We start from the raw sequence: 14,122 nt of genomic DNA, 5'->3' as shown, positions 1-14,122 counted from the left end.
CGCGAGGTGCATGGCGCCGAGCGCCTCCATGGTGCGCTGCAGAAGCGGCGCGTGCCGGTGCCCGACGAGCCCGAGCAGCAGCCGGTACGGGTTGCTGTTGGACGGCGTGTCGAAGATGATGAGCAGCGTCGACACGGTGGCGAGGTAGTGCTGGTAGTACAGCGCGTTTTGCGTGCCTTGGACCTGCGCCGGCAGGCCGGGCGGACGCGCGCGGTGGCTGTGAGGGCTTCGTGGTGTTGCTGACACGGCGTGTCTGCAATGCGGCGCGGAGTCGGGCAGTGGTGACGACGAGGCCGTGTCCGCCGCCTCACCGCCAGTCGTCGTCGGTCGGACCATCAACGTGCTGCGGTCCACGCACAGCGGGACAAAGGTCAGGCTAAAGGTGCACGGCATGTTGAGCCGCGCGCAGTTGGCGCACGACGGCGTCTGCTCGTCGCACTTGACGTGTCTCCTGCGACAGTTGAGGCAGCCGGTAAAGACACGGGGGTGCCATTTCCGCTGCCGCCCGCCGCCCCCGGGCTGCTGTTGCCTATCCGCGAGCGCGGCCGGCGTTGATTTTCGAGGCCGCATCAAAGACGAATGTAAGTAACCGAGACGCAACGAGAGGTGCAACTGCGTTCCGGCTGGGGATAATTTAGTTGCATGGCGGGGTGGCCGCGGGGGGGGCGAGATGCAGCTATTGCTGCTGTCCAATACGCCACAAATGAAACGAAATACGTGATGACTGATTAATGAAGGGGTGCAATCTTTTATCGTCTTCCCCGCTCGAGAGGCAACCAAGCAAAGCCCAGCTCCCTATCAGTTGGCCAACAGGACGCCGTGCATTTCTACACTGATAGCATACTAGGCATTTAGGTGTCGATCTGAGTGCATTGCTTCGTCACCGCCACGGTGTCTCCCCGAATGATTCAGTCAGCCGAATTGAGCCTCATCATAAAGCCGGGTGCGTTTGTCAGCGTCAAGCTCGTCATTAGTGCCGCCATCATGATTATTTAGTCGCCGTCTCACACTAAAAATGTCGTGCCGTACTGAGTCACCGGCCCAGCTCTTATAACTACACCATATGACGACATCATCGACCGCCCCTCATCCGCAACACGCATCAACTCACGCAGCATCATGTCTCCAAGCGCCCTTTCACCGCTCATCTCCATCAAGGCGCTCGCCTTTGACGTCTTTGGCACGACCGTCGACTGGCGCACCTCGGTCACGGACGAGCTGGAGCTGCGCGTCCACCGCAAGCTGCGCACCCGGGACCGCGGCGCCCCGTCTGCCGCGCTGCGCGCGCGCCTCGAGCACCTCGGCGCCGACCACGCGCCCGACGGGGAGCCGTGGACGGCGCGCTTCGCCGACGCCTGGCGTGCCGCGTACTGGCGCTTTGTGCGGTCGCAGGCGCGCGCCGGCGTGCACGACGCCGCCGCCGCGTTTCCCACCACCGAGGCGCACCTGCGCGCCAGCCTGGAGCGTCTGCTGGACGAGTGGCAGCTCGCGGGGCTGTTCGCCGACGCCGAGCGCGCGTCGCTGAGCATGGTCTGGCACCGCCTCGCGCCCTGGCCCGACACGGTGCCGGGGCTGGAGAGGCTCGCGGCGCCGCCGCTGCATCTGCAGACGGCGACGCTGAGCAACGGCAGCACCGGTTTGGTGCGGGATCTAAACGACTTTGGGGAGCTCGGCTTTCAGCACCTGTTTTGCGCCGAGTCGTTGCGGGCGTACAAGCCCGCGCCGGAGACGTACCTCGGCGCGGCCGCGGCGCTGGGCTTGCAGCCGCGCGAGGTCGCCATGGTCGCGGCGCACATGGCGGATCTGGAGGCGGCGAGGGACGTTGGGTTACGGACCGTGTACGTGGAGAGGCGCGGAGAGGAGCAGTGGGATGCGGACAAGCTCGCTGAGGCGAGGACGTGGGTTGATCTTTGGATCAGCGGGGATGAGGATGGGTTTGTCGCGCTGGCGGAGCGGCTTGAGGAGCTGAGGGCATAGCAAGGTGACTCCCGACCTATGGGATCCAGTAGTCCTACATTTACCAAACCTATAAACTCAAGTCTCGGCTTGGTGATGATACATGTTGATTTGACATTATTTCAGCATGATTTACGACTTTGTCATCCGTCTACGCAGACAATTCAAGGTGCACGTCCTACCATCCTACCCTACATCATAAAAGCTGTCGGCTCGACGCTAGACATGAGACGATGCAATGAAACATGTCAGATAGATTGGACGATTATGCATCCGGAAAAACAAAACAAGGCAGGACTAAACAGCGCCACTGGAGAAAGGCCCGAGACGATGTTGGCGCACAATGGCAGCATTTCCTGCAGCCCCAGGGTGGCAGGGTGGACGTCCAAGCGCCATCTATCTGTAACACGAGGCTCATTTCATTGCACCAGCTGAAAATAAGAGATACAGTGATTGGTACGTTTCTTGGCAAAAGGCGCCTTTTAAAAAAATAGAATACAAAATGCAAAAAACGGGTATCCATACCCCCGTAGGCGCCGTTTATTTGTCTCCGTCTCCGACGCCCAGTTACGCGACAACGCGCAGACAATAACAAATCGAAACAAGGTTGCGGGTTGCATAAGAGGGTACATCGGCCGGCGATCTCATAAAGTAAAAATCTGAGCGTTTTTTTTCCCTTGCCAGTCAAATCAGTGAAGAAATTCATGGAGGGCGACCCGCCACGAGGAGGGGCGGCGCTGTGACGGTGGCGACACTCTAGATTTTCATGCGCATATTGAGCCACGAGGCTTTTTGTTGCTCGCCCATTGTCATTTCACCATTCTGGCTACCCCTGCTGGGCTTTTCAATGTTCTTGTGTTGGGCTTGGATTCAGCGGCTGGGCGGATGATGGGCTTGAACACAGGAGCGAATCAAGGGGCTTTGGGTATCCACGCATCGCTGAAAGGCTGATCGAGCAGGTCATTACAAAATAACTAGTTGGTTATATGTACATGTGCGCCATCTTCGCTCGCTCGGCAGTTGGGAGCACGTGGACCAGCACGCGGGACCTAAATTATAAAGGAGGATGAAGAAGGGCTGTCGCGATCCATCTCAAGAAAACGAGATGAAACGATGTCGAGATGACAAGAAGAAAAAGAAAAAAAAATCGCCTTGTACAAGACCGCCACAAAACCCACGGAAATCAATGGAAATTGCCAAGGACTGTTGGACTGGTACCAAAATTAAATAGCAGCGCCCACGTCCCTGCACGTGTACCGAGCAGTTGCATCCGGGGAAGCGAGATGGATGATGATCGGTACCAAGTCGCTATCAGCAACCACGGATAACGGTAGTCCAACCTGATCGACGAGGGTGATCCAGCGCATGGTACGAGTAACTATCTCCCCTTGGCAAGACACCTGTAAAGACGAGCAGAGCCTATACTCCGTCGTGGATGCTACGGTCGCATGTTGTACATTTGTTCATGCCGTGCAGTCAATGCGAGTGATGGCTGCATGGAACCAATGACACACGGAGCTAAAGTTAGTTAGCAAAAGAAGGGGAACAAAAAAGCACGGATGACAACTTGGCGAGCTTTTGTATTACAGTATAATACCGCCTCCATTCTGTCGCATGCTGGGTCAGCATTGGTCCCGGAAGGTCATTCCGTGCGTCTTGTGTATCCAGTGGCTTGGAGGCTAGTTGGAAGAAAAAAAAAAAAAGTTCAAAGTCCAGCTAAGCAGGTTTTGTGAAGCAATTTCTGATGCTGGAGTCATGGCTGGCCGTCGCGATCAGTGACAAGCAACCACTGAGAGGCCGAGCCTCCCGCCCGCCGGCGCTTCTCCGAGACAGGTTCTATTTTCCATTTGTTCGAATGATAATAAATGAATCAGCTTGGAAAATAGAACCAGCAGTTTGTCCGTTTTTCGCGCCGCGCGTGGCTTGCGCTAGGACCCGTGGAGAGCGCCTCATGGCTTGTGGATCTGCGGGAAGTCGACTTGACCAAAAGGCCCCAAACGGGCCGCGGCCGCTCAACTTCGATGTGCTGTCCTTTTTTTTCTTTCCTTTTTTTCCTTTTTTCCCCTTGCTTTTTCCCGACAAAGTATCCCCCTCCGGTTGCTCTCGTCACTTCCTCCACCTCCTGGTCGCCAGGGAGCGACACAGGTTCCTTCTAGATTCGGACGTTATTTTTAAACATTTGAAACAAGCTGGAGATGGCAAAGGGGGACGGCAAAAGGACGCCACACGATATGGTTGGGTGCCAGCATGCTCCCCTTTTCCCCCTCCTTGTTGCGAAAGATTTGCTTCGCCCCGAGCACCCGGGCCGGTCCCTAGCCCGAGGCAGGACCAACCGTGGTGTGGTGGGCTCGGATTTTTTTTTCTTTCTTCACCAGAGAACCATTGACAGCATACATAGTTAGCTTCCCGAGGATTTCCAGGTTTTTCCCCAGTTTAAATTTCACAAGGTTTTAGTAGGGTTGCTTCGCGTCGTCGTCTAGTGGTTCTTAGTTTGGCCAATTCTTCAGTAACTAACATCTTCGACGCCATCGCATGTGGTTTATCTTCGGTTAATGATACGGAGTACGGGGATACTCAAGTTGGGAAACTCCTCCCGCCCCCTCCCCCCAAAACAAATGCATGATGAGTTGCTCGATTCAGGCTGCATGAGCAAGACAAAGTGCCCGGGTCCTCCGCCAACTTCACCCCTGCGCTGCACAACCAGGGCTTTTTGATACTGATAGTCATCGTCTCTTGGACCTCCACAAAATCGAGTGGCCACGGTTCACAATGAGCTGAGACCCAACGATGCTGGGTCCACTGGCTTTTCCCCCGCCGCTCCGTCATCAGCGAACAAGGAAGGGAATTGGCAAGTTGCTAGCCGTCTCGGACAGGGGTGGTGTGATTGGCCTTGCATGTGCAATAAATGAAGAACCATGCAGGGATTGCACAAGAACGAGATTAGGCACAACGCTTGCTTGATTCGCTGCGTGGCTCAGGGTCAGAAACCAGGCCGTTTTGTGTCTTATTATGCCCAACTCGGACAGCATTTATTGGCTACCAATGGTTAGACAATCGTGCGTTGCGATTACTCTCGAGGAACATAAACCGATCTCTAGCATGTGCCGAGCAGGCCGTCGCTGGTAGTGAGTATGGTAGTCGGCGGAGAGAGGTCATGCCACTGATTGGTAAAGGGACGCCAACCACGGACGCAATTGAGGCGGATGGCTTCCGACAGGCTGGGCAAGACACTGGATAAGAGCGTCAGTCATCACAAGATCCTTGTCGAGCGGCCCGTTTGGCAGGAAGCTGGTGGAACTTCATTTGTACTGCGACCGGGGACCGCCACTACTGTGACCGGGGCAAGGACGCCATTCATTGCGTGGACCGTGGTCAGGAACCATCTTGCCATCAACGACGTACTGGTACATGTGCCATTGTCTTGTCGGGTTTTGCTGCAGGTGACTGGCCTAGGTTGGGCCGTGGCACGTCCGGGTCCCCCATGAATCCCGGCATGGTTCAGGAACAGCATCATGGAGTCAATCCCTGCAGAAATTAAAATAACATCATGAGCACGTCCTTGATGATTATCCCTTGATAAACACTGAGTGAGTACTGACTGTAACAAGTCGTGGCTGCAGCGAGATGACCACCACAAAGAAAAAGGGAGAAGCATCATGTATATGAGACGGCCTCTGAATAATTCGCGATTCGTACTGGTCAAGAGTTTGGACCTGTATCCGTAGTAAGCAAGCTGCTCCGTGCCGACATGTATCATGGACCATGGTAGGAGTAACTACATGTCCATCGCATGAATGATGAATGTTCAACTACGACTCAACTACCAGTATTAGTAATTATTTAGTCTCGTCAACTTGCCTTGTCAACTCGTTATCCCCCCCTATGCCCATGGCAAGCTGCCCACTCAAAAAAGTGCTACCAAGCAGCCTAGCTCCCACCAAACAAGGGCCAAACGCCTAGTTCGGCCCAATTTCGCCAGAGCTTCCCTCTTGCCTCTCTTCTCCTTCTTCTTTTTCCTCTTTTTTTTTTCTTATTACCTTGTGCTGCGACCCCGTCGCGCTGTCGGATTAGATTCGGGCGTTTTGAAAAAGCTACCATTCTTTCTTTCGGCTGCGGGATGCCTCTGTTCTGCATCTTTGACTGTCTTTCTGTGAGTCGTCCCCGGCAGCCCACCAGCACGACTCTTACGACTCTTTGACATGTCTCGATTTGCCGACCGTTGCAACTGACTCTTTGGCTCCCAGTGCTCCAGAATGTTTCTCTCTTGATTCGGGGCCTTTGTTATCCTCCCCCCCATCGTTCAATCGCTTTTGCTGTGCTGCCGAAACGTCTGGTCACTGCTCGCGTTGCCTCAACCTATGATACCCGAACATCACTGCGCCGGCCGCGATTAAAAACCCGTTTGGCTTCTTGCTTGTCGTTCGCGCAATTCTCGAACCCAACATCGCCCAATTCTACAATCTCATATTGTCCTTGCTCGCTTTCCTTTTCCGAATATTTTCTGCAGACCATCGACGCCCACGACACGACCCCCTTTTGCCTCGACTCCGGACCGAGCCTCTGAGACGTGCCCATATTCTTTCTTTTCCAGACTCGAGCGAGCGTGCGTAAGTGATGCTTCCCTTCCTGGCCGCGCATGAACCTCTACACTGCTGTCACTCATTGTCATTTATACCCATTCAGCTAACAATTGACCAGTTACAAAAAGTTTCCTTCACCGCTGCAGAAAACGGCAAAGGCGTCCCTTTTCTTTTTCTCAGCGCCCTATCCGCGGCGCGCTAGCTGTCCTATTGCCACTTGTAAGTCGACCTAGCTCGTCCTGGCCGCCAGAAAACGTTGCTTCTTATTTTCCTTCGCAGCGGCTTCTCTTTCCCAATCGAAATACGCTAACAACGCTCCAGTTGACTGGTTAATGCGCCATTGCCGAGTGGACCTTGTCGCAGTTGCAAGTCCTCACCTACGTCTGCAGGGATCTTTGGTGGCTTGCAACCCTCCCGGTCCACCCCCGCTGATTGTCTTGCCTCGAAACTAGGTTACTGAGGCGCTAGGCAGAGTAACAAAAGAGGAATACACCTTGGGTTGAATCTAGGTTGTCTTTCTTCTCCTCTGACCTCGTTGGCCGTAGTCTCACCACGCATTGCCAAAATGGGTGAGTGGGAGACGGAGAACGAGAAGGCGGGCAATCTCGCTGCCCGCGAAGCGAATCGCAGGTCATCTTCGAGGTCCGTCAAGTCACGCCGGAGATCCAAGACGCCCCCAAACAGGTCCATTTCCCCCGCCGTCGCAGACAAAGCCGCCAAGCGCTCCTCCCGCGACACCAGCATGGACGAGTCGATTAGTATTCTGGACCCTCGGCGATTTACGCCCACTCTCCACGCCAACCTGGTCTCCGAGATTCTTACCCTACGCAGAGATCAGGAGGACAAGACCAAACTCATTGAGAGTCTCGAGGGATGCCTGTTTTCCACAAAGGAGGAGAACGAATCGCTGCAGGCAAGCTTCGCCACGCTCAGCAAGGAGAGCCGCTCTCTCAAACGCCAGCTCTCTCTTCTCGAAGGAGGAACGTCGTCTGCTCTTGGTGAACTCGCGCGTGAGCGGGACGACGCCGTCGAGTCCATCGCAGAGAACAAGAAGCGATGGGACGCCGCGCAGAAAAAGATTCGCAGCCTGGAAGACGAGTCTCAGCGCGTGCACGAGCAGTGGGCCAAGGAAAAGGACGATTGGGAGGACGAGAGGCGCAAGTACGACCGCAAAATCCACATCTCCGAAACCCGCCTCAAGACGATTCTCGATGAAGTCGCCGCCTACCAAGATGCCCAGGAAGAGCTCAATGACGAACCGGACATGGCGCCAAAAGAAAACGACGGCGCCAGCATCCGCACCATGAGCATGACGGGCAGCATCCGTTACTCGCTTCTCAACAGCCCCGGGCCAGCCAATGCGAACGGAGCGTGCTTGGCGGATGAGCTCAATCTGGACGACGAGGACAGCGATGCCGCGGCTACCGAGAGTGTCTTTTCAAGTCCGCGCCACAAGCGCACTGTCAGTCGCGACACGGCGCCCATCGGCAGAAGGCATCGCAGAGATTGGAGTGTGGAAAGCCTCGGCCGGCCTGGCAGCGCTGCCCGCTCACGTCTGTTTTTCAACCCCAATGTTCTCGGCATCCTGCAAGGCGAGGACGAAGAGCCATCTGCTTCGATTGCGCCTCCCCCAAGTTACAGAGACACTGGTGTGCAGTTCTCCCCGCCGCCCTCGCCCAAGCTGGAGGCGTCGCGCAAGGCCGAGGCGGAAACGGTCAGCCGCATCGTCAACGAGATCGAGGCCAACCAGCGTCGCAAACGAGTCCAGCCCGTCGTCTCCTGGCCTGGTAAACCTGCTGCCGTGGACCATGTTCAGCAGCGACACATGGTCTCGGCTGCCGCACAAACGGTCGAGACGCCACTTAGCCCGCCGCGAACACCAAAGGCGGTCTTTGAGCCCGCAACGCCTCCCCCAGAAGAAATTGAGCCGACGATGGTGTCAGCCGCGACGCAGACGGACAAGCCGGAGACGCCTGTTCTCAACATTGTGCCTCCCCTGACGCCGCCTATGACTGCCATGCCCATTCCCAGTATCAGCGTGCAGCCGCCCACCAGCAGGCCGACTACCCCCAGATCGCCCATGCTGCCGCCTTACATGAAGAACTTTGGCTGTCAAGTCAACATCTCCTATGCTGTGCCCATGGTCGAAGCGTCTGTCCAGACCGAAGGCATCCAGGTAGACAAGAGACTGGCTACGTTGCCACCCCACCTCCAGCCCTCTGCCATCTCTTCGCGACCGACGTCTCCCAACAAGGATGGAGTTGACCGTGGGAAGAGCTTTACGCCAGTGCCTGGCAATCTCCCGCCACGCAACCCCCGCCGCCTCACCAAGACGGCGACAGACTTGCCATCATCGCCCATTTCTATGGCGGGAGACGAAGAGGATGCCCTCGCCTCCTATCTCCACCACGATGATGTAGAGAATATCAGGCTGAGTGGCAGCCGACGACACGGCGGGCTATTTGCGGGCTTTGAAACACAAAGCTCTGATGAGGCGGAGGAATTCGGTGAAGTTGACCTGAGTGATTCCGAGTACCGCACTGCGCTCTCAGCGCCGCGACCTCACTCCAAGACGGGGCGTCCCATAAAGCGCAACTCGTTTGGCATGGCGACGACTTCCCCAGAGCAAGCCGTCTTCAAGCACGCGGTCGGTGGCTCTGCCAAGGTGTATGGCACCGATGTCTACGGTAGCACTGTGCCGTCAGATATGGACGCCGGCAGCCGCAGTCATAGGCGCAAGCTGAGCAAGCCGCTCGAGAAATACCCCGGCCATGGCAACAGCTCCAGTCGCTCGAGCGATATCCGGAAGCACGCCATGATCAACGGCTCCATCGCGAGCCAGCAGACTAGATCTCGCAGCCCGAGCCTGCCCGACGGCCGCAACCCCCCGTTCCCGATCCCGCTCCGGGACAGCTCCAAGCGGCTGTCGTCTTCCTTCATGGGGTCGCCCAGCGAAGAATACAGCCCTACCCGGGCCGACAGCGCCTTTCGCCGGGGCAGCAGCAGTCGCGGCAGCTACTACGGCGGCAGTGTCCGGCGGGTTCGATCGGCGACTGCGATGCCGCGCCATCAGCGGTACCGCAGACACGGCAGCCGGTCGCCGCCGCCCCTGTCCGTGTCTACCGAGGCCCCAGAGAGCCCGGGCTTGCCTCCCCTGCCGCGCAACGACATCACGACCCCTCGGGGCAAGGCGCCTGGCAGCTCGCCCTTCCAACGGCACCGCCACGAGCTGTCGACCAACACTGACAACACGGCCAACACGGACCCCATGTCCACCTCGCACGGGTCCCACGCGACGAGCGTCGTCGACGCCATTGCGCAGACCATGGTCGGCGAGTGGATGTTTAAATATGTGCGCCGTCGCAAGTCGTTTAGCGTGCCGGACGGCAACGGCAAGGACGACACGGGCAACGATCGTCACAAGCGATGGGTGTGGCTCGCGCCGTACGAGAGGTCTATCCTATGGAGCAGCAAGCAGCCCTCCTCCGGCAGCGCGTTGATGGGCAAGACGGGGCGCAAGCGTAAGCTCTTCCTGCTTCTCCTCCTTGAAATTACCCAGTGCTTGCTTGTGTGGTTGTTTGGCATCATAGGCTAACCTTGTTTGTGCGGTAGTGACCATCCAATCCGTCCTCGACGTCAAGGACGACAATCCCGTTCCCAAGGGTGCCCAAACTATTTTTAATCGCTCCATTCTCATTCTCACACCCCAGCGCGCTCTGAAGTTTACCGCCGGCTCATCAGAGCGCCATTACCTCTGGCTCACGGCCCTTTCCTTTCTCGCCCACTCGTCGCAAGCGGTGCCGGAGAACTTGTCGGCACCCCAGCCCCTGGTCGTCAAGCAGCCGCACCAACAGCAAGTCCCTGAATTCGAACCACCGCAGACCAAGGCTCGTCGCCCTGGCATCAGAGACTCGATTCGCCTCGCCAAGAATAGGACTGCTATTACCAACCGCGCTGGCCCTCCCAGTGCACCCAGTATACCTAGTGTCCCAAGTGTTCCAAGTGTGCCTTCCTCGCGCATGGGTGAGGTTTCAAGCTCCCGTCCCCCGCCATCGACAGGCACGGCATCCGTCAGCCACCACAGAGAGACATCACACGATACTGCAGAGCCTCCCATGATTCAGCGCTACAATGAGCTCTCGCAGACGGCTTCTCATGGACGAAAGCGGAGTAACACGGGTGGACAGCAGCACGTTCCTCCGCCGTTGTCATTTCGGGGCTTCTCGGGGCCACTAGGCAGCTCACACGACCATGGTCGCAGCACGACGACCAACACTCCGGCGTCTTCGGACATGTTTCAGTCGCAGGCGTCCAGCAACACTACGTGGGGCGGCTCTGAGCGAGCGTCGGAAGCGTCGAGCCGGCCGGGCAACTTTTTCGACGCCATCGGTACGGTTCGCATGGAGGCCTTTATCAGCCCGCTCGCCTCTACCCAAGCAGCACCGCTGTCTGCGCAAGACGAGTTCCGCCACGTTGTGCGTCGCCGCAGCAAGGACCATCGGAGACGCCACAGCCGCAGCCGCAGCCGCAACGGTGACGGCTTCAACCATCATGCTCGGGGAGGCAGTGGCCGCCGTGGCTACGACGACTTTTACGGAGGCAGCCGGACGGCCGGCGAAGAGGAATACTTTCGAGACGACCCTTTTAAGGGATTCTAATCGTCTCTTATAGATGTATACACGCACCAGAAAGCCAGAGGCTAAGATGTACAGTAGTGCATTAGCATGTACAGGACAGCACTCCCTATCTTTTTTCTCTCATTCTTTCTATTTTTTATTCTTGAAATGTTTTTCATCATGGGACGGGACATGGACGATATATGCCAATGGACATTTGGTGGTCAGCTATCACAGCATTTTCTATTCAATCTACTGGCGTGGCGTTTTTGTTGGCACGTTGCTGCTGCAAGTGCATTTATCTATCGCGCAATTTTTTTGTACTTCAGTTTCAATGAGACATTCTCCATTTAGTATGATCGTGCGGATTCGTGCGTGCCGAATGCTGGGCTTCTGTGAGGCAATGTGACGAAGTGACTAGAAACACCATACGCAATATGCAATACGCAATACATGACGCATGTATCATGTGCAAAAGCCGATAAATGCCTCCCTCGGCTAAATTGAAACGAGGCTGTGGTGAAACAAGAGAGAAAAGGCCCAAAGAGCTGGGTTGGTAGTATACACAAAGAAGAAACAAATAGAATGACAAGATGAAGAAGATCAATCATAAAGATCGCTCATGAGGAAAAAGCTGCCCCCTACGATCCCTACAGTGCACAACATAGTTAGAATCGCTGCGCCGGCCCTATCTGACGTGACAATGGCTCTCGGCTGCGGCAGCGGCTGGGCGGCGGTACTTCCGGCGTTTGGATTGCCCTTTGAGGTGCCGCGATCCTCGCCCGTCGCGGGGGGCTTGGCGTCTTCGAGCAAGTTATAAAAGACGGCGGCGAGGGCATTCATCTGGGGCCCGACGCCGGCCAGCCCGTCGTACTTGGGCTCGAGCCAGGAGAAGCCGCAGGCGGTGCCGTCGATGCCCTGAAACGTGCCGCCGACTGGCCCGGTGCCGCCGACTGGCCCGGTGCAGGCGGCGGCGGCGTCCCTGGCGGCCTGCTGGATCAGCGCGCGGATGCCGTCGGCGGTCCAGGGCGCCATCTTGGACGTGTAGGCCAGACAGCGCAGCAGGTAGCCCTTGAAGCTGACCTGGTTCTGGTCGCAGCCGCGGGGCTGGGTCTCGCACGGGGGCTCCCAGAGGTGGCTGCCGTTGTGGGAGACGAACATGCGGGTGGTGAAATTGAGGAGCCCGTCGACGTGCGTCTTCCAGATATCCTGCTTGGTGTAGTCGTACATGGCGGCGGCGCCGGCAAGCCAGATGCCGGCGTTGTAGCTGAACTGGACGTCGTGCAGGCGGTCGCAGGTCTGCGTGGCGTCAATGACGTTGTAGCCGTCGTAGACCTCGTAGTTGGTGCCGATGAGGCCGATGCCGGCCTCCCAGGCGTAGATCTTGGCTGCCCACTCGGCGTACGTGTCGTTGCGGGTGAAGCGGGCGAGGCGGGCGGCGACGTTGAAGAAGCAGCCGTTGGCGATGCTGTTCTTGTAGTCGTAGCCCTTCAGGAAGCTATAGACCTGCCAGCGCAGGCCGCCGCCGCACAGCCCGTTCTCCTCGTTCCAGCGCACCACGTACTCGTTGAAGACGGCCTGCCCGCCGGCGAGCCACTGCGGGGTGTCGGACGGCGGGTTCGGGAAGGCGGCCTCGGCGGCCATCATGGTGGTCATGGCCCAGAAGCCCTGGTCGTCGTTGCCCATGGCGTTGGATTGGTTGCGCGGGAGGAAGTCGCCGGTGGGCGCGTTGATCTGGTGCATCATGCCCTGCATGACGATTTCGTTGTATGTCGTGTCGCCCGTGTAGTACCAGTAGTCGATGAGATGGCCAAACATGCCGCCCGCCTCCCACCCTGTGAAGGGAGAGCTGTTAGAAGAATCGCGAGGGGGGGATGAGTTGGTTTGCGATGCGTACAGTAGTATGGACCCGGTAATAGACCGGGGATGCCGCCCGTGAGATTTCCATTGTAGTATTTGACGAGACCGTATGCGATGGTGCTGGCGGTATCTTTGATGGATGCTGGGGTATGGTTAGTGGGCGAGATCGAAGCCTGACAAAAACACTTGTACCTTTACTGCTGAGATCAATCTCCAAGGCGTTGCTCGGTGCTGCCAGCAGCAGAGACACGAGACTGACTGCCAAGCCCCTCATTCTATGCGTACGTCGTCCGGCGCAGCCGGGCACATTGGGGGTTGAGAGAAGCGTCTAGGAAAAATGGTCGCCTGGCTCGATTTGGAAAGAATTATTTACCGAAAGGAAGAAAGGAAAAGAAAGAAATCGACGACGAAAGCAAACGAACTGATGCTGGAGCAGCATAGAAAATCGGATGCACCGGCGATGGATGGGATGAATGATGGCTGCTGCTGCCTATAGGCTGTGGTGGGCATTTGGGCTCATTTGCCATCACACGACATTGAGATGGCGCAGCCCTCCTAGCTGTCAAATTTGCGGTAGCCCCTCAAGGTGAAGAATGATAAAAATAGACGACCGTCAATGCCAAGACTGGTCGAATATGGCCGCACTGGTGATAGTCGACAGTCTAGTAGCCTGGGCATGGATCTCGCTGCGCCACCCGACGCGTGTGACAGAATACGAGAATGGAGGGGCGAGGAGGGGCGAAGAGGGGCAAGGGAAATGAATAAAAAAACCATCAACTCGGATCTTGAGAGGAGGATCTTGTCTTCATAACTAGAAGCTACAGGTATTATGAATCAGCCTATCGGTAACGGCGTGTATGATCTCCTCAACCTTATTCGCATCCGTTTGCTAGTGGCAAGCCTTCTACATTACCCCACTACTTAAATGTATGCGTAGAAACCTTATTTACATAATTCGCCCTATCATTTATAAGTTGAGATGCTCTAATATTCTATACAACTAGTACAAGTTATAGGCAAGGCCTTTCTACCAACTGTTGGATAATTATCCCGCCTCATAACAAGTGCCGCTGGAAGGGCCGACACAGCACTGCAAGACTTTGGCTGTGT

At 56.7% G+C, this 14,122-nt stretch overlaps 3 protein-coding genes across 3 annotated transcripts; 2 read left to right on the top strand and 1 right to left on the bottom strand.

The window, feature by feature from the left end:
• Window positions 1–1,119: 1,119 nt before the first annotated feature.
• On the top strand, window positions 1,120–1,977 carry CCM_01970 (haloacid dehalogenase, type II; the record flags this gene model as incomplete). The annotated part of the gene is made up of 1 exon (XM_006667124.1): window positions 1,120–1,977. The coding sequence occupies one exon, from the start codon at window positions 1,120–1,122 to the stop codon at window positions 1,975–1,977; it is 858 nt and encodes a 285-aa protein (XP_006667187.1).
• A 4,096-nt stretch (window positions 1,978–6,073) lies between these two features.
• Window positions 6,074–11,194, top strand: CCM_01969 (nuclear migration protein, putative; the record flags this gene model as incomplete). The annotated part of the gene is made up of 4 exons (XM_006667123.1): window positions 6,074–6,106; window positions 6,548–6,563; window positions 7,082–10,057; window positions 10,149–11,194. 4 exons carry the CDS (start codon window positions 6,074–6,076, stop codon window positions 11,192–11,194), a joined length of 4,071 nt encoding a protein of 1,356 aa, XP_006667186.1.
• Window positions 11,195–11,755: 561 nt separating this feature from the next.
• Window positions 11,756–13,286, bottom strand: CCM_01968 (cell wall glycosyl hydrolase Dfg5, putative; the record flags this gene model as incomplete). The annotated part of the gene is made up of 3 exons (XM_006667122.1): window positions 11,756–12,987; window positions 13,050–13,154; window positions 13,205–13,286. 3 exons carry the CDS (start codon window positions 13,284–13,286, stop codon window positions 11,756–11,758), a joined length of 1,419 nt encoding a protein of 472 aa, XP_006667185.1.
• Between the last annotated feature and the right edge of the window lie 836 nt (window positions 13,287–14,122).

The sequence above is a fragment of the Cordyceps militaris genome (genome assembly GCF_000225605.1).
Source record: "Cordyceps militaris CM01 unplaced genomic scaffold CCM_S00002, whole genome shotgun sequence".
Lineage (NCBI taxonomy): Eukaryota > Fungi > Ascomycota > Sordariomycetes > Hypocreales > Cordycipitaceae > Cordyceps > Cordyceps militaris.
The sequence above is the reverse complement of the archived record's forward strand: the minus strand, read 5'-3'. Positions and strand labels throughout refer to the sequence as shown.